Below are 22,767 nucleotides of genomic sequence, written 5' to 3'. Positions count from 1 at the left end.
GGTGTTAGTTTCCTTGTGTTTTCCTTGTCCCCAGGCTGCGTCCTGTGAGAGGGTTCTGCTCTATTTGTTTGGAGCCTGTTTTCTTTCTTTAGTTCGTGCTTGTTTGCGTAAGTTGGCAACCCCCACGCTAGTGTTTTGTAACCTAAACTGTATTCGCTTTCTGGAAAAGCAGGTAATCTTTCTTTAAAAAAAAACTACTTCCTTTCCAAACACTTACTAATTTATTTGCAAAAACAACGTTTACATTTTCAAATATTACTTAAAAAAAATATCAACTCATATCTGTACACCGAATACGCCCCAGACTCTAGTATCTATATGTATGCACCTCATTTTACTTTTCTGCGATATAATATCCTCTTTACCTATGCTCTAAAAGTTTCCCTTTACCTATGCTCTAACATTTCTTCCTCACAGACTCTAGTAGTCACACATTATAGTTCCCTCTTCCTTGGCTGCCCTGGCAGTCAAAACTTACATGATAATGAGCCAATTTATTCTCTTGATACGTTGAGTTATTGCCAAAGCCTGATTGCAAACTGAAATGAGCTTGTAGTCAAAGTTCCAAACAAAACACTGCTACGATACATACTACTGCAAACTCAGGCTATTCAGCCGTGCCCCCTCCACTTTTATCTGGGCTCGGGAGTTGGGACCGGCATTGGCAGTGTTAGGCAGCCCCCATCCCCACAACCTAATACTACCACAGATATAGAAATAAAAGGAAACAAGAAAGATCAGATCAAATCCCCAGCGCACCTCAATCAAATCAACAGAACCACAAAGAATGGAACTTCATCACGGTCAGCCATCACTACAATCACCAAACCACATATAATAGAGGAAGCTATATAAACTGCTATCGGAAATGCACCCATCACCGGCAAAAGCAAAACCAATGAATTTAATGATGGTAACTACGACCAACTCAAGCAAATGCAACCATGCATCAGGGAAAATGGTACCATAAGACAATCACCCAGCTAAGCTAAGTATTTACCAGCAGTATTCAAGTTAGCCAGCATGCAAATAATGATGGTCACCTACAAAAACTTGCCAGTTTACCGAACACAATAGCACATTTTGGCACAAAGTCATTACAATTTATAGCAGAAGACACAACTAAAATCGCATTACCAACATTTCTAGAAATGCATCATCATAATAACTGACCTAACACTATTTTAAGAAAAGATGGTAAGAGAAACAAAATCAAACAGGAACATCATTAGTGCTGTACATTTTCATAGATGGTCTACAGTCTTTTCAAGAACTAATCTCTTCTCTGAGGAGTCAGAAATGTGCAGCCCTGGAGCCTTCACATCCCTATATCAAAATAAATATCAGAAAGCCTGATAAATTTAGAACAGTATAATAATCCAGAAGATGGCATTCTAATTTTCTACACAACCCAAAATAGTGCAGTACCACAAAGAAGGCCATGCACGTACAATGGAACTGAGAGAGAGAGAGAGAGAGAGAGAGAGAGAGACTGTTTAGTCTTTTTTTTCTTATTTGATTTTAGCTTTTACAGACTATCTGAACCAAGTAGCAACCATCAACCGTGTTATCATCAGGACATATAGAAGAGTAAACTGGTAAACTGAAGAAATTCAGATGTTGCAGTAACTGATTTTACATAGGCGTGCCTTGATAGGTTTTATGCAATGAAAAAAAAGTAAGGTGCCTAGGATCTAAAACCCTAAACTCATTATACCATGTAGAATAATAGGATCTATATAATGTGTGGGATGATGATTGTATTACATTGAGACCTAGACCGGTATATATTAGGGTACATGACTTATGGTAGAGTCTGGATACAATCCTAACCTACCTATTATAGAGATATCCCAAATATACTCTAATATACCCTAAAGGTGCTAATAGAGTAATAGCCACCAATAGGATTTTCAGGGACGCTTTATTTAGCTCTGAGAAGGTATAAACTCACAACACAAGCAGAAATTTAAAGAAATTTAGGAATTTTCACATCTGAATACCACAACAATGATAATAACGAATAGTTCAATGGTGGAGCCAAAATCTCATAAGGCTAATCGGATAATTTTACAAACCTGCAGAGCCCTCCAATTTGAATAAGCATGAAATGATGCCCAAAAAACATAGGAAGGTTTGGAAAAGAACCTCCTGCAACTGAAAAAATCAAGTATAAGACAGTTGCAGCTTGTCCTAGCCTATAAAGCTTAAATATGTAAATTTTCAAGCTATATCATCCATTTAACATTCTTTGCTACTAAGACTTATGTTGTAATGTGCAATAATGAATAATATAATCACATCCTTGATCCTTAGTCAAACATTAAAATCAACTCGTAAATAAATAAATAATCCATCTGAAAGCATTGTCATGAATTGCTAGCTTATACCAGTCCCCCAAACAAGTGACTCTAAACCTACCATAGAAACACTAACTGAAAGCAAACAAACAGAAGCCATAGACAAATTTCCTGCGAACCAATGCACCCCTAGTCGTCACAAACAATCCACAAGCAAAACGGTCAGAAAATATTTAAACTAAACTAAAAAAATACAAATGTGCTGTGCATGGAAATTGGAAGGTGAGGTTTGATCATAAAACATTCACCTAACAGCGCTATGCTGCAACCATCAACAACCAAGACAAGGATTTCACTGCAGTGAGAAGTTTCCTCCTAGAAATAACAGGTGTTAAGATAAATTGAGGCGCATGATTAAAAAGTTGTTGCTAACTGTGTTGGCACTTGGCAGTAAGAAAATTTTGACTATTCTTGATAGCGCCATAACTATTGTTAAAGCTCATGAGCTAACTTCTAAATCACATCAAACATGTGATTCGGTAAATGAAATGTGATGTTATACAAGTACAAACAATGCCAGGAAGGAAACTCAAACTGCAAATGCCTCATTTCTAGGTTCTTCAAGTAATATAAACTTAGTAGTTATAAAAATAAAATAGCATATACCCTAAAATTAAGAAAGCATAAATAAGCACAGAAGTGAATATTTAATATAGGCCTCCTCTATTATACAAAATTGATGCTGACTTATCCTCTTATTACAAAAGGTCGTATGAACACACAAATGCCTTAAAGCGTAAATAAAGTAGTAACAACAACCATTTTCAAACAAATTTGCAGAGGAAAAAGTAACTAGGCAAGGAAACTTTTAGGTTACCAGTGCTTTAAAAATGCTAATCTATTTAACATATGCATGGAATGGGAATATTGTATAGTAAAAAAAACAACTGTAATCTAAAACGAAGAAAATAAAATGGCATCTACTACATGTTTATCAAGATGGGTATGTTGAAATATGAAATGCATACTTGGAACATTTTAGAAGATTGTGGAAATCACAAGAAACTAAATGCATGAGGATAAGATCATGCCAAGGTAAGAAGATTCTAGAAGAGTGGAGAGCAAGTATGAGTAATAGTTATCATGCTTCATGGTGAAGTGTAGAATTCTCTAGAGAAAAGATATTTGTATGATAGGATAAAGATGAAGAAATTTCTAGAAATGTAGAAGAGTGTAGAAGGTGGACACATGAATAGGGGTGTCCTATAAATAGGGGTGTCCCCCTCCCCCTTGCCATACCATGGCATAAGAGGTCTCAAGTAGGAGATGACAAGGTTGCCATGTAGTGTAGTAGTATTATGGTAGGTGCATCTTTTCAACATACCAAATCCAACATAAGAAGCTTGATTGTCCGTTGCAGTTTTATATCATTTTGTGAAACATGTAATATATCAATCCAAGCTATTCTTTAAATAGCACAGAAGACAAAACTCAATAAGAAACCATGAAGAGCAGCAAAATCCACTAGATAACTATTTTGAATCCACTAGATGACTATTTTGCAAGGGAAGTCAGAAGTGCATGACTACAGATAACAAAATGTACAGTAACAATAAAGCACATAATGTTCACATAGAATATTGAAATTAATATTATTAACTAAAATGTATGCATGGTATATGAAACTGAAGTGTGTTGAGTTATTCCTCAGCTCTATAGTTTCGCCACGACATTTGTAGATGACTTCAAAAGCTTCTTGGAAAGAATATAGACCAAGTCTAACTTTACGAACATCACCTTGAGGGGCAATGATGTTGTAGTTCTTCTTGAAAGGTAGTATTTTGACATTTTCTCCCGACATATAGTTCTTCTTTCTCGGACAGGATTGTGACTTCATCTCAAAAGTACCTTTTAGGACAACGGAATCCCATTGTGTAAAGGTCTCTGCCATAAAGTGATATGGAAATGATACGCCCCCAATGGTGAACTTAGAAGTACATCCTGAGGGTGTGGTGAAGACCACCATCTTTTTCTTGAAGATGTTGGACAAGCAGCATGTAGTCGATATTCCTCACACCACCATCTGAGGCATCCAATTGCTGTCAAATAACTTGGAATGAAATCATGCAATTCATCCAACTTGATTACTGCTGAATTACCAAAGCTTGTTTTTTTACTGTAGCCCTCTTCCTGTATAAAAAGAATGAAAAGTTCAATAAAAAAAACTAGCACATCTACAAAGGAGCCTAAGATGTGATGGTACATTGACTGACCACATATAAACTATGTTCAAAGCAACATACTGCTAGTCCAACTTTCAAAAACCTATGCACTATTTGGACTCAAAAGTTCACTACTTGTACCGATATTACTATTACCATCAACAATCATAAAGAAACAACCGAAGTATTAGGTTGCAACTGAGATAACCAGCCTACCAGTTTTGGGTTGATTGTTGATAGTTTCTCAGGACAAAACCAAACATGAAGTACAATGCATTGTTCAAGTGAATGTAGCTCGACAAAATCAGATAAACCATCAGCACAAAGTAAGGCTGAAGTGGTATAACAATCCCCAAAAAGGCAGATCTTCATAACTAGGAACAACAAGCCATATCCCGCCCACTTGAATATTGGTTTGCTAGCCATAGACTTGCCCCTGATCCAGTTCCTCCAAAGTGAAATGATCTTACACAAGCCAACTAGTGGACTTCTGTCCTCTTGGTACCTAAATGACAGAATTTTAAAAAAATCTCAGGAGATGTAACCGTGCCATGCAAAAAGGATGTAAGCCCCCGAGGGCAACAAACAGAAGATGTGCGTGCCATGCAAAAAGGATGTTGATGCGAGGTCAAGGATGTACAGATATCAATTTGCCAAAAACAAAAACTGTTTATATTCGCAAACTCTAGCTTGCTTTGTTCCAATCAAGGATGTGCAACTTGCTGTCTCTATAGATATACACCATCTTTCGATGTTTTCTATTATACAAGTACAGATTTGCTAAACCCAAAGATGAAGTTCACATAGATAGATAAAGTTCATAGTGCTATCAATTTTCCAACCAAAAGATCAACAAATAACAAATCTGACATCATTTGGTTCCATTCTTTTTTTCTCGAACACGCAGGAGAGCTGCGCATCTTTGTATTAAGAAGAAGAGAGTGGCCAATTTACATCACCGATCACCCACTTGGGCCAGAATGGGTGACGGTTGAACAAAAATCCTAAAAGACTTACTTGGTTCCATTCTAGAATCTCTAGAACGTGTTTTCTAGGCTCCGCATGAAGTACTAAATGAAATTTATTTGCAAAATCTTCTCATGGATGGATGTAATTTTTCGCAATGAATATAATGACAGTAATTAATTGATGATTGGCTACAGTGATACTACAATAACCTTCTAATCACGCGGTCAAAGACCTCATTAAATTCTTCAGGATTTCTAGCGCAGGGGTTGTGGAGTTGGTTTTGTAAATTGCTTTTATTTGACACTACTAATTAACGGTCAAAGTCCATTTTAGACTATTCTAGGAATGAACCAAACGGGGCCTCTCATGCATTCCTCAGCTTAAATCATAGAATGCTTAACAAACTAATATGACTATTAAGATGTTCAGTAACACAATTGAGTGCTATATATCGAGTTTCCAAAGTGTTCTTTGGGTCGCATCCAGTGACTATCTGCCATTCCTGATTTTCCATTGCAGGGTAACAGATCTTGTGTGGCATCTCTCCGATGAGTTCTTCCCAGCACTCCTCCACAAGATCCAATATAGCTTCAGCCTGTTCCCCAGATGCTAATGATGACAGAATAGCAATGAAGTAGCCCAGGCAAAACCAGCGGAAATCCATCCTCACGGGACTAACATTGCCAATAAAGTATCCACCACAGCTAGGCATGAAGTCAAATACCCAATCAGGTATTGATTCAGGAATCACATTGAACTTGTTCAAAGCTGTCTGTGAGTACTCTTCAGTCTTGTAGCGGTATATGTCATTGAGTCTTTGCAAATCAAGCCAATAGTAGCTATGCAGATGGTAGCTCAAAGCTTGGATTCTTTTGGTGATGTGGTTCACAAAGTCAGCATCAGAATCTTGTTTCCACATACTTAGGGCACATCTCATAGCCATGAAAAAGAGAGCCTGGATTTCAATAGGATAGCCATATATACCCTGCAAGGATTCAGTCAATAGTTCAGTAAACAAGATACATGATGAAACATTGACAAACTTTCAATGTAAGAACTAATAGCTTGCCATCCAAAGATCAAGGGCATCAAACTGATTCCCTACAGGATGAAAATGTAGTAATTAGGTAACAAACCACAGGGAATTAAGATAAACTACTTGCAGCCTACTAAGTATGTTCAATAAGAACAAAGCATGGGTTGAAACTGAAAGGAAATTAGCACCTAAATCGAGAAGCCTAAGAACTTGATGACATGTTGACTATACACAAAGTACACTGTTGTTGTTCACAACTACATAGCATTCCAAAACCTATGCACTATTTTGTAGCATTATTAATGTCCACAACACTCTTGCGTTTCAGGTTTTTGGTCCTGATCTTAGCAGTTAGAAAACCATCCTACAAGTAACTCCTTATATAGAACTCATATTAAAACCTCTGAAGTATCAATACATTATTGGACGGGCAAACTAGTTTCAATTCTGATTGATATTGGACTTGAAATGATGCAGTAGAACAGTAATATTCTAGAAAACCTGAGAAAACTGGCACGAGGTGTATTGTCAACAATAACAATGAAAAACAGAAGTAGTTGGAGATGAGCTCCTACCATTCTTCGGTCTGTCATGGATCGAGCAGCCATCGGCACAAAGCAAGGCTGGAGAAGTATCACACCCCTCTGGAGACACAGCCTGAGAACAAGGTGCATGGCCCTTTGGCAGTTTGGGCTTTCAGCCCTGTCCATCTGGTGTAAGCACGAAGAAGAATAATCCACCATAAGCCAGAATCTACTGGAGCAACCCTCCCGATGGCAGTTTCGCCAAAATCGGCCAGTTAACTTTCCGTCTTCAGGGTAGGTTTGCGATAGTGCACCTTAAAGTTCGCAGGCATCACACCCTGCCAAGCTTAAAGAGGTCACACCCTGAAGGCGGGCAGTTTCTACCAGAAAATTTTTTACTATCAAGTGTTCTCCTTTCATCCGAAAAGCCAAGGCACTAGGAATGAAATCCCTCATGAAAACCTGTCGCAGGGTATGATAAAATTTATAAATTATTGCTGATCGTATTGTATGGCTAGGTACAAAGAGATGGATTAATTCATGCATGAGAGTTATCAATGACACTTTCTTGAAGGAAGACAATAGTTGTCCACATAAATATACTCTCCATTAGGGAATTTTGGGACAACCATTTTCGATAATGCTGGATGCAAAATCAGCAGCAAGAGATCATAACCACGAAGGAGATGCAGATTTTGGTAACAGAATATAATAGTGTACAGCGTGATACAAAAGATAGCGAAATCTTCAAAATAGACTACACTATCAATGCTTGAACTGGAATTAACTATTAATATCCATTCATTCATCACGCGGCGTTCCACGAATGAAAATAGGAAGGAAAAAGCAGCAGGAGTTAAGGTTGAGAAAGTGATAGGTAAAAGATCCCACAAATGAAATTGCTTCCACGAATCTTCGGAAGTTGGGAAAGAAAGGAAAAAATCCTTCCAACCTCCCTCAACTATTTCCATTATTTGATTTACCTCTTTCAACTAGAAAATCGGATGTTTATCCTCTTCGAACTATTGAAACTGGCCGATTTACCTCCTTAGGCGGTGTTCAAAGCGATTTTGTTTGACGTGGTGCCGCGCCAGCTGTCCTACGTGGCACCATGTCAGCCACGTGGGAGTTAAATTGAACTTTCATGATAGTTTAGGAAGGTCTATTAGGCTTCATAAAAAGTTGTGAAAATATTATTTATAAAAATCTAAATACTTTTCTAGAATATAAATGTATATTAAAAATAGAGTAAAATGCACTGTGGGTACATGAACTTGTAGTGCTGTGTCAAATAGGTCCATAAACTTAGAAACCGGACATCTAGCCCCTCGAACTTGCGAACCCGTTCACCCCAGGTCCAGTCCGGTTTTGCATGGCTTGCATGGCACTGTGCACCCGCGATTTGCTACAGTAAACCCGGATTTGCTACAGTTACCACGGTTTTGTTTTTCCTTTTCTAATTTATTTCGGCTAAATCTTTGAAAAATCATAACTCTTCGATACAACATCGGATGAAGATGATTTTTATATGAAAATTGTAGCCCCTCGACGAGATCTACAACTTTCTAGTTTTGAGTTTTTTCATTTGATGAAGTTAAGTTGCCCAAAAAAATTATACAAAAGTACAACACCATAATAATCACGTACTTCTGCTTGTCGCACTAGAAAATTAATATATTTTTCTGTTTGTTGTCAAATGAAGACACTTTGTATACCAAAATTTTAACACTTTTAACGATCTAGATTCTTGTAGTTTTGAGTTTTTACATTTAAAGTTGCTAAGATGTTGATAAAATAGTATAAAGGCTCAACGTCTTTTGCGTACTTAATATGCTGCTTTATACTGTTTTATCGACATTTTAACAACTTCAAATATAAAAACTTAAAACTCTAAGAATCTAGATCTTTTAGAGTAATAAAATTTTAGTATACAAGTGTCTTCATTTGACAACAAACAGAAAAATATATTAATTTTCTAGTGCGACAAGCAGAAGTACGTGATTATTATGGTGCTGTACTTTTGTATAATTTTTTTGGGCAACTTAACTTTATCAAATGAAAAAACTCAAAACTAGAAAGTTGTAGATCTCGTTGAGGGCTACAATTTTCATATAAAAATCATCTTCATTTGATGTTGTATCGAAGAGTTATGATTTTTCAAAGATTTAGCCGAAATAAATTAGAAAAGAAAAAACAAAACCGCGGTAACTGTAGCAAATCCGGGTTAACTGTAGCAAATCGCGGGCGCACAGTGCCATGCAAGCCATGCAAAACCGGACTGGACCTGGGGTGAACGGGTTCGCAAGTTCGAGGGGCTAGATGTCCGGTTTCTAAGTTTATGGACCTATTTGATACATCACTACAAGTTCATGTACTTACAGTGCATTTTACTCTTAAAAATATTATAATCAATATTATGAAATTATATAAATATTAGTGTAAGTCAAAAAAAAGTTATAGATATTTCTTTCCTCAACACACTAGGATACGCGATTCCGGCGGTCGGGCTCTCACCGGTGGCTGCGTGGTGGCGCTCGGGCATGCTTGGGCTAGCACGCACCCGTACAGAGGTGTGGCAGGCTAGTAGCGATCTGTGTGTTGGCTCCTTGTTCCCCTCCAACGCTCCAATGTCGCCACCTCCCCTGCCTCAATTCACCGCCTCGTCTCTACCCGACATCTCCTCTCCTCCATGGCATCTGGTACGCCTCGCTGGTGGCCATCAGAGCTTGCGCGAAGAGTTTCTCCACGCTTTGCTACAGCCAATCAACATATGCGTCATGTTTTCCGGTGAGATTTCTTGTTCCCATGCTAAAGTTTGTGCCTTTGTGTTAATCCCATATGATAACGAAGCACAGAAAAGAGGCCAAAAAAGAGAAATCTATTCCAGGATTAAATATATGTTACATGAAAAGATTTCAATCCTGACAGATGATATCAGCTTATTTTCGTTGGATGCTGAAACTGGCTTTTTATGCTCTTCGTGATAGATTTCATCAGGGATCTCGGAACATGGCCAGCAGCAGTGGAGTAAAAGGCGAGGAGTTGGGTAGTCCACACAGGCGACCATTCAACGCGTCTGCCAAGGATTTTATTATTTCCCTGGGTATGCACTCTGCCATGTCCCAAGGCATGAAACGTAGAGAATATGCACACAGCCAAAAAGTTCATGATTCGTTATAACTATGGTTCTCCTGCCAATTGTGCAGAAGTTGAGAGGAGAGCAAGGGTAGATATCATTTCTGGCGATGAAGATGCATATAGGACAACCTTGGAGGTCATGGATAGCAAACCTGATACAACAGAGGGAACTGTACATCCAGCTGGTTGTGAGCTGAGCAATGATGACAAAGAGAGCTGGGCTGCAGAGATACCTGGTTATCTCATCGATGATATATACCCTATGGAAATACTTCCAAATAGCAGCCACCGTGATGGTTCTATATACGGTGACACGCATAGCTGGAAAAGAGAATTTCGTATTGCTGACCGTAATGAGAGTAAGTGATCAGTATCTCTGTTCCTACTTTTTTATTTGTTATTAGGACCATTTTTTCAACCTATAAGGTCAACTGATATATTCTCTCCTGAAACCTTGAGGTTAATTTTGCCTTGATTTGTTTACTTTTACTAGTTGATGATGCCATTGCATCGAGGCAGATAAAAGGAATTCCTGTCAAATTTTACTCATGGATTGCATTTCTAGGTGTCTGCCAAAGTAGGAGGCATCTAGCCATCGTGCCTTCAGCAAATCGGAGCTTGCACCATTGGCTGTTGTATTCGTTTCCCCCTGCCTCTTCTCCCTAGGCCACCTCACCTTGGGTATAGGCATTATATCTCTGATCTCCTGAAAGGTGTACAATGTTTTTTACATACACACAGCAGGCGTTGAGCCTGAAACCAACTATGACTAAGCCTCCTGAAGACCCGGCAATACCGAGAGAACAGATTAGGCTATTTACAAGTCAGTGCTGGCTAACAAGCAAGATGCACCACTCTCCATCCCCCAGAGCGTTTCAGATGTGACTGATGATGCCACCAGCCCTGACGCTCACCCTGGTTGTAGCATTCCAAATGCTATGTTGGACAAAGCAGTGCCTAGTTCATGACCATGGGTATCATGCATTACCAAATCATCAGCAAGTTATCTAGTTGCATTCTGAAAGCACAAATGGTTTCTTAGTTTCCACAGTGCCCATGCTGCTATTGTGCTACGCGCGGCAGGCAAGGAGTGCACTCCATCAAACATGAATAGAACAATTCCAATGCTGCTATTGTGCTGGACATATTAAGCACTGCATGTTTTCTGTTAGTTAGTCATTACTAATCCAAAGCAGAACTACTGATTCGTAACTATTTTATACACGGACACATCGCTGCTGTACACATATCAAGACCCACAGGTTTTTATCACTAATCCAGAACCGACAACTGATTCAAAACTACTGCCTACATGGACTCCTGTGATTTCAGCTAGATCTATCGACATTCTACTGGAGACCCCACACTGGAATCCGGAAGAACAGATGTTGTATGGATTCCTTGTCTGTACAGAACAAACATGATCAACCATGGACTCCTGATATTACTCCCTTGTCCTTTGGGTTTTCCTAGAAGAAAAACTTTTCAAGAGAGCAAGTTTTCTACTAAAAGGAACATAGTTCATTTGGACGAGAGGGGGGATTTCTAATAGGACCAGCATATTTACTTTTTTTTTGTATGGCAGAGTGTTTGTTTGTTTTATTATTTTCAATTCTAATAAGATTTGTATTTTTTATGAAGCTCGTCTGGAGGCAATGATGTTTTCAAATCCCACGGATTGTAATAACATCAATGGAACCTGCTTGTTCCATTCAACTTGTCACATGTTGCAAATTTTCTCATTGAAGTTGGCTAGCATTCCTGTGGAGCATGGCCCAGTAGAGTTGTATGGATACATAGCAACGCGAGATCCTCTGGATTGTTTACTTAATTATGTCATCAATTTTAGCAGGGATGATCCCATCATCATCGAGCAGGTTCACATCTATACTTCTCTTATTCAATGGATAAGTCTAATAATATCCGATCCCATCATCAGAGCAGGTGACCGCTTGACCTAATCTACTGCTGTCACTGTGCAGGCGGGGTAAACAGTACTGTGCATAGTACAAGGCTGGCCACATTTGGGCCTTTGGGCTCTTATTAGACAATGAACAAAATCTAGACATGACAACACACAACTACTATGTCAAGTCTTACTATGAAAATGGATCTAAATTATGTATCTAAGTATCATATAGTCCAAACAAAATCAAATATAACAGTTCTGAACTCTTGGTTGCTACCAATTAAACCTCACAAAATTGATTTCATTTGTTTATAGGCACATATATGCATAGCATGAATGATTCCATCACTTCAATCTTCTCTTTTCATTGCTTACGGTCAATAGATGCCTATAATTAAAGTTTATGTATTGTTACCAGTGAAACATCATAAGAAAAGTAGTGAGCTTTCGGTATTTCTTAATTTTATTTGATTCTGTAGGGTTCTCTCATCAACATGGCTGGCCCAAAGCGAGGGATCCAATTGATTGGCCCTACTCTAATTGAATTTGACATGAAGATCAAGACAGGCAGACATGAAAACGAAGATCTACAGCTGATCGACGGCGTATCACTCGTAGACAACAAAGAACCGAATTGCAGCCCATTCACGTGCCGCCTGCACGGCGGCTGTGGTGCGATCGACATAACCGCCTCATGTCTTGACTTTGCGGTTGAGGCGACTGTGGAAGTCGCCATATCACAATTCACAAGTGCAAAGTGGTTTCAGCGTGCGCCTCGGTTGTTTTACCAGCGGTATAAATGAAGAAATCCTGCTCTTCGATGGTGCTATTGCTGAGTCCTGTGGCTTAAAGAGGTCAGTGATTGCTGTAGTGAAGGGTGCTCATATGGATCTGAAGTTCAAGGTAGCCTCAGACTCGTGCATCCCAGCTGAACATTGTTGTTCCTTTGAAGCGACCAAGCATGGGCATTCTATTCAAGAGATAAAGACTGATTTCGCGTTAATCGCAGTGAAGGTGTCTTGGTCGACTTTGTGCTGATGGGATATTGGCTTATGAAGTTTCCATTTAAGGGTTGTCTGGCCATACTTGTGGCAAGAAAATTGGCCTAAGAACCTTAAATTGAACTTTGTCAACAAAAAAAGAAGTGGGGGTCTGTCTTGATTCTTGAATGTGCCAGTTTGGAGTTGTGGGCTTGGGCAGCACTCAAACACTTCACTAACTATATTTCGTCTGTCTAGTGTGATGTCTACTAGCAACTTTGGATTGTAATCGACTAGTGTAATAAGTAAAAGTTTGAACTTTCTACAATTCTAAGTACACTAGATCTGTGCCTGTGTGTCGATACAAACAATAAAATACTTATAAAAATTCACATGACCAGCTAAAGTAGAAATTTAAACTGATTTACAGTAAACACACCTTCATGAGGGCAAGTTCCGCACCAAGGTATAGCATACAATCATTTTTATATTTTAGAATTTGAAACACCATATGCATCTCGCATCCCCAAATGGAGTGTCCAAACTTTGCTTGTCACCCCGATGGTAGCATTGATAGTTCCTGCCATGCATCTCGTTGCCTCATGTGGCCATCTTGCATTTTTGGCACTATTTTGTATCCTTGTAATTTCCTTCAGGCTGCGTAGTTCATCAAGAATTCTCTGCTGCTCTCCTTGCACTTGGTCAGATTGCTCGCATTTCTGTACAAAAATAAAGCTAAGATTCCCAACAATATCGTGAAACACACTCCCTGCGTAGTTCTTTAGGCAACGAAGGCATGGGCGTGCTACTCAGGAGATGAAGACGGATTTCGCATTGATGTCGGTGACCATCATTTGCATTGGTCGACTTTGAGCCGAGGGGTGTGCTGTGTCCGGCCATGCTATATGTAGCAAGAAGAGATTGGTCTAGCAACCTTGAATCGACATCGTATATTTATAGGTAATGGAAACCATGGCCATTGTCAGCCAAACGGCATCACTCCAAATCATACATAACAGCACCATCTTTTCAATTTAGACCAGTAGAAATGCTAGAGGTTCAGATAACAAGTGTTACAAACATCTACTGCACAGACTGCACATGTTTCAATTCGAGCATGGAGATGCAGATCGATCGATACCATTCGGCTTTTGTTCCTGAACTGATCATGAGGAAGAACTGAAGAAGGGCAGTGGTCGATGCATGTGCGTACTCTCGGTTCGCCGGCGAGGTCGCACGCAAGTGGTCCGCGCGGCGGCCGTCGAACCAGTGCCTGATCGTCTATATATATGAAGCATGCATGAAACCATACGGAGGCTAGGTTCTTTCCTGAGCTAGTCATACTGTCACATTGTTGATATTAAGTTAGTGTAGGTGTAGCAAGTATATAAGGGCTAATACTTCTCTATACTGGGCATACAGTGAGAGCTAGCTTCTTGGTCAGGTGAGCTGAGCATAATCTAGACTCTAGGCGTCAGGGAGCCAAGCCCTGATCTCGCCTTTCTACGGCCCGTAGTAGCCTCTGTGGATGGTGGGTAGGGTATCTCCTGTGGCCACGGGGCGGTTCATCTTCGTAGTGCCCCCGGCTTGTTGCAATGGCATGTGGTAGGGGGGGAGTTCAGCAGCATCGCGCCAGCATGAGGGGAGCTCGGCACCCGTGGGCCAGCTTCAGCGCCGCGGAAACAAATCCTCGGTGGCAGCGGTGGAGGCTCCCTGTTGCCTGAAAGAACCTCCTGCAAGAAGTACAATGAGCAGTGCATTCATCAGAGCACGGTTACAACATCATTCGGACACGTGACTGGGCGATTCATCTGTATAGAGATAATCTTAAGTTTGTATGTACATATATAGTAGTCCTATATTCACATGCATTTATCATCTTCGTCGCATTGAACTTTAGAAAAAGTTCCATTGTGCTTAATTAGCGAGTATTTTCCAGTTTCATGGTAATCTATAAGGCACTGTGCGTCAGATACCAGCTAGGAGGCAGGAATTCTGACATTTCGTTAGTTGGGAACAGGTTGAAGTCACCACGCCAAGCAGTTAAATAAGACTTTTGACAGGAATAAGATAGATTTCTCCAATCCCTTCCATGCCTTTCAGGAGGAAATCAACTAGCTTAGGCACTTTGTGTTCATTCCAATAGAACTATATGTAAGACACTATTTTGAACAGGATGCAACAAGCGCATGCTATCTCAAAACTTGTCATTACGAACTAAGCTTAACCCAGCAACTGACTATATAAGCGTAGTTCTTGGAATCCAACAGTGCTACAATATCCATATAGCATCCTAAATTAACTAAACAACAGAGTACAAGACTAGAATGCAAGAGGGAGATATCGAATGGAGGTAACCTGTAAAAGTTGATGCGCAGTTTGAACTTGTGAAGGACTGCCTTTGATCACAATTAGAACCTCTTCTGGATAATCTCCAATTTCCTCAAGAATCACAACTGCTCCACTAACAGATCGGACAAATTCAATGTTTTCTCCCCTCTCGCCAATTATCTCTTCAGCATAGGGCAGCGGGATCTTCATTGTCTGTGTAATGTGAAAGCCAAAATGTTATGTAAAAGCAAGGTCTGAAAAAGTGCGACTGTTAAGATTAAACTCAAAAGAAACTGGGCATAATAGCTGAAATTTTGACCTAAATAGGAAAATAAGATGACAAAATATTTCAGCTATAGATAAAGAGTACATCATATGACCTGTGTTATTAACTTATGGATTGGTTGGCTGAGATATGGTGAGTACTGATCACAAAAGGATGGATCGCATCCATATAAGAATCTACTGCCTTTTGGATTAGCATGACCCAGCTGATCATAGAACAAAAAAACATGAAAAATCAAAAAGAAGTCTTGGTTTAACAGTAGAAATTTGAATGAAATCAGGCGAGCAAGCTGCCAAAACATTTATGCTGTAGCTAGTAGCTACTAGGTAGAGTATGCTAGTTTAGCATAAAACCTGTGTCATCAAGGAATCAGTTGCATGGATGACATCTGATGAGTAAGGGTCACAGAAAGATGGATCATGTCCACACAATGGTCTACTGCCTATTGGGGGACCAAAACCTCGCTGATCAGATAGCCAAAAATCCTGGTTCACTGCAACATGATAAGTATCAATAAATTGATTTTCTTTCAAAGTATGCTGTGCCTGAGCAACTTCTTGGTTCTGCAATGAGCAAAACAAACATCGATTGCATTAAATATTACAAGATGCTAAAATATTTATGCAAAAGAGACCAGGTAGAATTATACGATGATTACCTTCCTTTCAAATAGATGAAGCACACCATGATCAACTAGGAACTTACGGAGAAGTCCAAGCACTGATTTTAGGGCATTGTGAACCTTGAGAGAAGCACCATATATCTTCACAATTCTTTCATCCAGTACCTCACTCAATAGCTCATCTAGAATAACAGATGGAGCAAGAAACGTTACATCTGAATTCTGGAAATCTATATAACATAGAACTTGATTGCAAATGAAAGCAGAACTGCAGAAGATGTTCTCGGGCATGGAATTCAAACTCGGCCCTCTATCACGAGTCTTAACCGGATAATAAACCAGCATCTAAAACTAGAGTTTGAAATTTTTTGGTTTACTGATTAGTATCTACTAACAAAATTGTCGTACACAACCAAATCAAACAAGAGGCAAGTAAGAATCCTTTTTCTTTCCAATTTTCATTCCTGGAACAGGAGATATTCAAGTAAATAGAGCTAGTGCAAACTTTGAGACAAGGTTAGTACTACTTTTCCTAATAAGAAGTCAGGTGCTATAAGAAGCTACTTAAAAAAGGACAGCAAATTGTATGAAGCCTTAACAGCGCATAACAAAACTTCAAATTGTGGGTGCGTGTAATTTAGAAAAGGTGAGACCAAGAAACAAATGCACCCTGGATGTCTTGAATCAGAAGCTGAAAAGGCAAATGGTGAAGCATGTATATTTTAGAAAAAAAAAATTAAGGAAATACGTTGAGCTGCAAGTTACATTCAGTGGCTATATTCCAATAATGAAGGTGACAAAAAGAAAACAGAAAATTAATACTTACTGGACTGCACATATCCCCATTTAAACTACCACTAATGCACGTAACCTTTAACTGGACAACTTTGATGAAGATACTTAGCAACATACCTTCATCTATAATCCTTATAGTAGCACCAGTACTTTCTTGGATTGACTTAATTGTAACTCCTTGCGTGCCAATTAAGTGGACAGCTTGTGCAGCTGGAACCAATAATCTAACAGAACAAATTTCTGGTGCAGAAGCAGATAAAGTTCCATCAGAATTGATCTCTTCTATGCCGTTTATATGCTTGAAGATCTTAATCGCAGCATTCATCGCAGGTGATAGCTCTGCTTCAACTTCTTCTGTTGCAGATACTAAAGCCTAAAGAAAGGGAAGAAAACAAATAGAAGGGTATCACTACAACTGGGGGCACAACCGCACAAATAACAGGTCTAGTGATGTCATTTTCAAATCCTGATATGTATCATACCACCTGTACATGTTACATTAGTTTTCTGCAATTTAATAAGTTATTTACTCCAATGGTTGCAACATAGTATGAGAATGAAACAAGAATTGTGTACCAAGATTCCTAGAATGATCCGACATTTCTATTAACAAATCATAGATTTTCAGAGGAACTAGATCAAGACAACTCAGAATGTTTCCACAGTGGATCAAACCACATAATAACTGGTAAATAAATGAAGATTCCAAGCAAACATGTGTACGCAGTTTGATACAATTTAAAAATCCATTTCCTAACTGAGCCAAGGTTCAAAACTTGACACTGCTGCTGATAAGACACAATATGATCGTCTACAAAATGTAGTAAAAACATTGCAGCGTAACAAAAGATTTTTTTTTTGAGGAAGTAGTGTAATGCAAAATTGAAGGGTCATGTTCTGAAGTTCAGGAATAACTTTGAAATTCGTCCAACCACAACCAGAGCTACACGGATGGCTGAACACACTACACAAAGGTATGGCTTATATTTCTAGTGTTTACAATCAACAAGCACGATTCCCAGAGCGAGAGAGATCCAATTCCATATGAAACAATGGAACAAGCCGATCGAACAACACTTCGCTTGCTTGCTTCGCACAGCATACGGACTAGGACACAACAAGATCGACACCACTGGCAAGTTCCAACCGCCCATAAAAACATAGCTCGACAACGAACCAAATTTTGCGGGGACAGGAACCGGAGCCTTACAATCCGGTCGGCGGCGGCGTGCGCGGCGTCGATGACGCGGACGCGGGCGCGGGTCTCGTCGCAGAGGCGCTTGATAGTGCTACCGCAGCGACCGATGAGGCCGCCGACCTTGTCCGCGGGCACCAGCAGCCGGAACACGCTCGCGCCGGGCCACCCGGGCCACCGCGGCCTCGCCTCCTCCCCCTCGCCCTTCTCCTCCTTCACCGCCATCCGCGCCGGCTGTAGCGCTGCCTCGGCCGCGGCGGGGGAAGGGTCCGGCGGCTCGAGCGCCGGGCGGTCCTCGTCCGGCTCCGAGTCGGAGGATGGGATCCACGGCTCCACCTCCTCCGGATCCTCCTCCTCCTCATCATCAACGCCAGCTTCCAGAATGGCATCGATCGCAGCCTCCTCGTCCTCCGGCGGCGGCGCCATAGCGGAGGGTTTTCGTGACGCGGCGGAGCGAGGCGAGTGTGAGCGACCGCTTGTGGGGGAGTGGGGTTTTCAGGATGGTTTGGTTGAGCCGCACCCACACAACGAGAAGCCGAAGAGTCGTGACCCATTAGGACACGTGTCAACCCGTGGTTAGCTCACTTGGTTTCCTTATTTTATTATGGGAAGAATCAAATGTTAAGAGCAAGATTAATAATATAGGCAGCTTATAGCTGTAAGAATTTTTTTTAGTTTTCTTTCCGTTCATTCATATAGTAGTTGAGCTCTTCACTATTAATGCATGTCCCACATATTCCTCTCACAAACTTTTTTTTGTTCTTGTGTATAAGCGGGCTGTAAGCTTGAAATCCACATTTCTTCTCTTTCCTCTCCTCTCTTATCCACCTCAACATTCAGCCAACTTACAGCCCACTATAATACTTACAGCATGGAGTGCTAAATGAAGTCTATTTGCAAAACCTTTTCAGGGATGAGTATAACTTTTCACAAAGAATCTAATAACGGTAATTAATCGATGATTGGCTACAGTGATGCTACCGTAACTATTCTCTAATCACGCGGTCAAAGCACTTATTAGATTCTTCAGGGTTCCTAGCGCAGGGGTTTAGGGGTTGGTTTTGTAAACTGGCTTTATTTAACACCGTAATTAGCAGTCAAAGTTCTCTAGCATTTCCTAGCGCGGAAAACCAAACAAGACCATGTCATCTCCAATATCCAATATAGTAGTAATAATTTGATGGACAACACCTGACTACATATATTATGCCCCCTTTGGATGCAGTAGGATTTTAGAATCCATAATTTAGGAGCAATTTCTATATTGGATTTCAGTAGCAAAAGTTTTGGATTATCATAATTTCGGAATCTTCCCGCTGCTACTGGCTACTCAAATTAGAGGTGCAAATTGATGATCCTTAGGTGCACCACCAACCCTTTCAAAATTTTATACTAATTTTTCAAAATAAAATCTAATTTTAAAAAAAATAGTACAAAATTTTGAAATAAAGATGATTAGAGATGCACCTAAAAATCACCAATTGACACCCCTAACCCAAATCAGCATTTTGTCCATCTTCCAGGTTCCTCCATCTTCTAGACACAGATTTTCTTTCGAAGACCCTCATTTTCTAGACACCGATCATATAGAGAAAAATAAGACGCTTATTATATGAAAAATATATTTTCTACATTGTATTGTACAGGTATTATTTATTAGTCAAGTCTCGGTGAATGTCATGAGGTGCAGATTTGATTGCTCTCTATTTATAGTCATTTATTGGCATCGGTTTTAACATGTTTCAATTAATATATTGAGCTCAATTTTGTTATAGACCTTGATTGAAACGTGTAACTTTCAAGTCAACGTGGGAATTCACCATAGTGGGTTACAGGAGCTCGAATAGATCCAATAATGGAGGTGACACATGACTAAACATGAGAGTATTAGAGCAACAAGACGGTAAGAATACTGCTAGCTTTAAGCAGCACAGGTCGACTACTATCCAATGGGTTAGGTGGATTGGAATGGTGACATCATATAGCACATTTTGATAGTGTGACATTGTGTTATATGATGTCATATAACACATTTTGTAAGATTAAAAGAAACGACACATGATCGTTGTTGCGGGTAAGGAGGTTCAAGGTTAGAGGCCAACTCTGAATTTATCAAACCTGAACTCGAAATTATATCGAACCGTGATCGAGCGTCAGATGCATCAACTGATTCTGTTCTACAAACATCCTGCTATTTTCAGTCAGCTACCTCTGAATTATCTTTTAATCTTACATTTGTTTCTAAACTAGTAGTAATTGGTTTGTTCTAACTGCCGTACTTTTATAAGAATATAATGGGACTAAACAGGCCCGGAGGACGCATTGTTGTTCGCTGGACTCCGAGTCCAAAACTAAAAGGAAAAAAAATTGCTGTACTCCGAGCTCATCATGTTAGAATTGATCTCGGACTGGGCTTTTACCCAACGGCAAAGCCCAGCTCGGACTCCTCCTCGCGCCCTGATCGGGGGCGCCCAACCCAACTATGGTTGGTGGGCCCCTGTCACCCTGCGCTATATAAAGATGGTGGGGGCCGGCGGCTCTGGTCACGAGGTTCGTCGCAGTCGTACACCCCACCTACAAACTCTAATCCGATCCCTAGGGAGCGCAGGCAGTGACGGGAAAGCCCGCCGCCACACTAACGTCTCCGCCTCCGCCGTCTACGCCGACTTCCTGGTGTCGACGCCGTCGTCCACGACTACACCGTCACGACCGTTAGGCCGTTGCATCACTCGTCGCCGCCTTTGAGCAGATCTCCATCGCCGAACCAGAGATGGCCGGATCCACTTCAAGCTCCTCTGCAGGCGGCGAAGGACCCCTCTACCCTATCTCTCTGTGTATATGTTGTAGATCTAGGACTCTTGTACTTGGAACAAAGAAAGAAGAAAGAATCCTCACTCGATCTGTGCACTGTGTCGATCTAGAGTCTAACATTGGTATCAGTCGCCTACACTAGAGTGTAGATCGAGATGGGGACAGAAGGATTCGACCACGAATCGAAAGCAAATCAAAAGAAAAGGTCAATTTCGAATCAAATCGTACAGCAAACCCTAACCCTAGAGCAAAGGGCGGCGGGTACTCACCTGCACCGCCACCACAGCCGGCCGCCCTCGTGCAGGACAGACCCGCGCAGCCCGCTTTGTCGGGGCGCGGCACAGGACGCTCCACCGCTCGCCGCCGGGACGCCGCGCGCGCACCGTGCGGATGCGAAAGAGCACCACCGCCAGGCCGCTCGACGGCGGCGCGCTACCACACGGGTGAGCGCACGCGCCGGCGAGTGGGCCGGCGGCGCCGCCGCCGCTTTCTTCCCCGGTCACCCATGGCCGCCGCCGTGCGCGAGACAGAAGGGGGAGGAGAGGGAAATGGACTAGGGTTTTGGACGGGAGAGAAGGCCGGCGCCATTTTGTTCGGCCGGGATTGCCAGACAGGCTTCAGATGTGATCCGACGGCCGGCAGCGGCCGACCGTTTGTCGGGCCGAATGCAGCCCAAGAGAGAAAGGGAGGGGCGCCGCGCTGGGCTGGTTTGGCGGCCCGGCCGCTGTCGGGCCGAAGGCCTGAGCGCCGCGCGCGCCGAGTGGGCCGGACCAAATTTTCGTCCGAGCCGCTTAAACAGTGACAGATTCAATTGTCTTTTCTATTTTTCAAAAGTTTTTTCAATAGTATTTCGAATGGTTTTGTTTATAGTTTGATCTCTATTTATTTTTGCACCAATGTGTACATTATTTAGAGATAAAAGTCCATAGTATTGCTTCTGAAAATAGAAATTTAACATGTTTCCGCTGTAAAGTTTAAAGTTATTGCTCTCTAATTTAATTCGAAGCAACAAGACAATTAAATTTAAGAGCATGTTTAAAGTATTTTTTGAGGATTATGGTATTGTTATTTTCTGACCAACGTTGTTATAACAATATTATAATTTTATATGGTTATTTGCTTTTATTTCTATTTCTGCCCAATGGTGATATAGATTTAATTGCATAAACAGTTGTATGTGTTAATTTTTGACCAATATTGGAAGTAATTCATGCAATTGTTATTGTTGTATTCTCACTTTCTTTGTCATTTCAGGAGGGATGTACTTGATGACCTGCATCAAGGATGTCCCAACTCTCAAAGGTGACAACTATGGAGAATGGCGCAAGAAGGTTGATCTAGCCTTCATTTGCGCAGAGGTGGACTGGGTTCTCTCTGAACCTAAGCCCAAAGAGCCACCTGCGCCAGTCAGGGCGACAGAGGATAGTGATGCCGAATGGCAGAAAAAGGAAAGGAACTATGCTCCCTTAAAGATGTCTTATGACTTAGAAAGCAAAAAGTGGGAAAATGCCAACAAGAAATGTATGGCAATCCTAAAGAACACGATTGAGCCTGCAATAGTGGGCTCAATCGCAGAGTGTGACTCCGCCAAAGGGTACCTTGAGAGAATACAGAGCCAGTTCACTGGTTCTTCAAAGACTTATGCAACC

At 40.9% G+C, this 22,767-nt stretch overlaps 1 protein-coding gene and 2 pseudogenes across 3 annotated transcripts; 1 reads left to right on the top strand and 2 right to left on the bottom strand.

Moving 5' to 3' along the window:
* Positions 1–5,876: 5,876 nt before the first annotated feature.
* LOC120654291 lies at positions 5,877–7,661 on the bottom strand (annotated as a pseudogene).
* Positions 7,662–9,662: 2,001 nt separating this feature from the next.
* LOC120654520 lies at positions 9,663–13,412 on the top strand (annotated as a pseudogene).
* Positions 13,413–14,087: 675 nt separating this feature from the next.
* Positions 14,088–18,803, bottom strand: LOC120654518 (RNA-binding KH domain-containing protein PEPPER-like). Of its 3 annotated transcripts, XM_039932078.1 has the most exons (7): positions 18,323–18,803; positions 17,230–17,485; positions 16,354–16,499; positions 16,049–16,258; positions 15,790–15,900; positions 15,437–15,622; positions 14,088–14,811 (listed from the first exon to the last, which is right to left on the bottom strand). In XM_039932078.1, the coding sequence occupies exons 1-7, from the start codon at positions 18,731–18,733 to the stop codon at positions 14,644–14,646; spliced, it is 1,488 nt and encodes a 495-aa protein (XP_039788012.1). In that variant the 5' UTR covers positions 18,734–18,803; the 3' UTR covers positions 14,088–14,643. The 3 variants fall into 3 exon arrangements, with proteins under 3 accessions (XP_039788012.1, XP_039788013.1, XP_039788014.1); XM_039932079.1 differs by lacking the exon at positions 15,790–15,900; XM_039932080.1 differs by lacking the exons at positions 15,790–15,900; positions 16,049–16,258.
* Between the last annotated feature and the right edge of the window lie 3,964 nt (positions 18,804–22,767).

Source organism: Panicum virgatum, chromosome 1N (genome assembly GCF_016808335.1).
Source record: "Panicum virgatum strain AP13 chromosome 1N, P.virgatum_v5, whole genome shotgun sequence".
In the NCBI taxonomy this organism is placed as follows: Eukaryota; Viridiplantae; Streptophyta; class Magnoliopsida; order Poales; family Poaceae; genus Panicum; species Panicum virgatum.
Note: the sequence above shows the minus strand (reverse complement) of the source record. Positions and strands in the feature narration are given on the sequence as shown.

Excerpts from the sequence above, each read along its gene's own strand:
- LOC120654518 (XM_039932078.1), bottom strand. The coding sequence starts at position 18,733 with ATGGCGCCGCCGCCGGAGGACGAGGAGGCTGCGATCGATGCCATTCTG. Across the intron at positions 15,901-16,048 it reads CTGATTCCTTGATGACACAG|CTGGGTCATGCTAATCCAAA; the intron begins GTTTTATGCTAA and ends TTCTATGATCAG. Across the intron at positions 14,812-15,436 it reads CTGCGCATCAACTTTTACAG|GAGGTTCTTTCAGGCAACAG; the intron begins GTTACCTCCATT and ends TACTTCTTGCAG.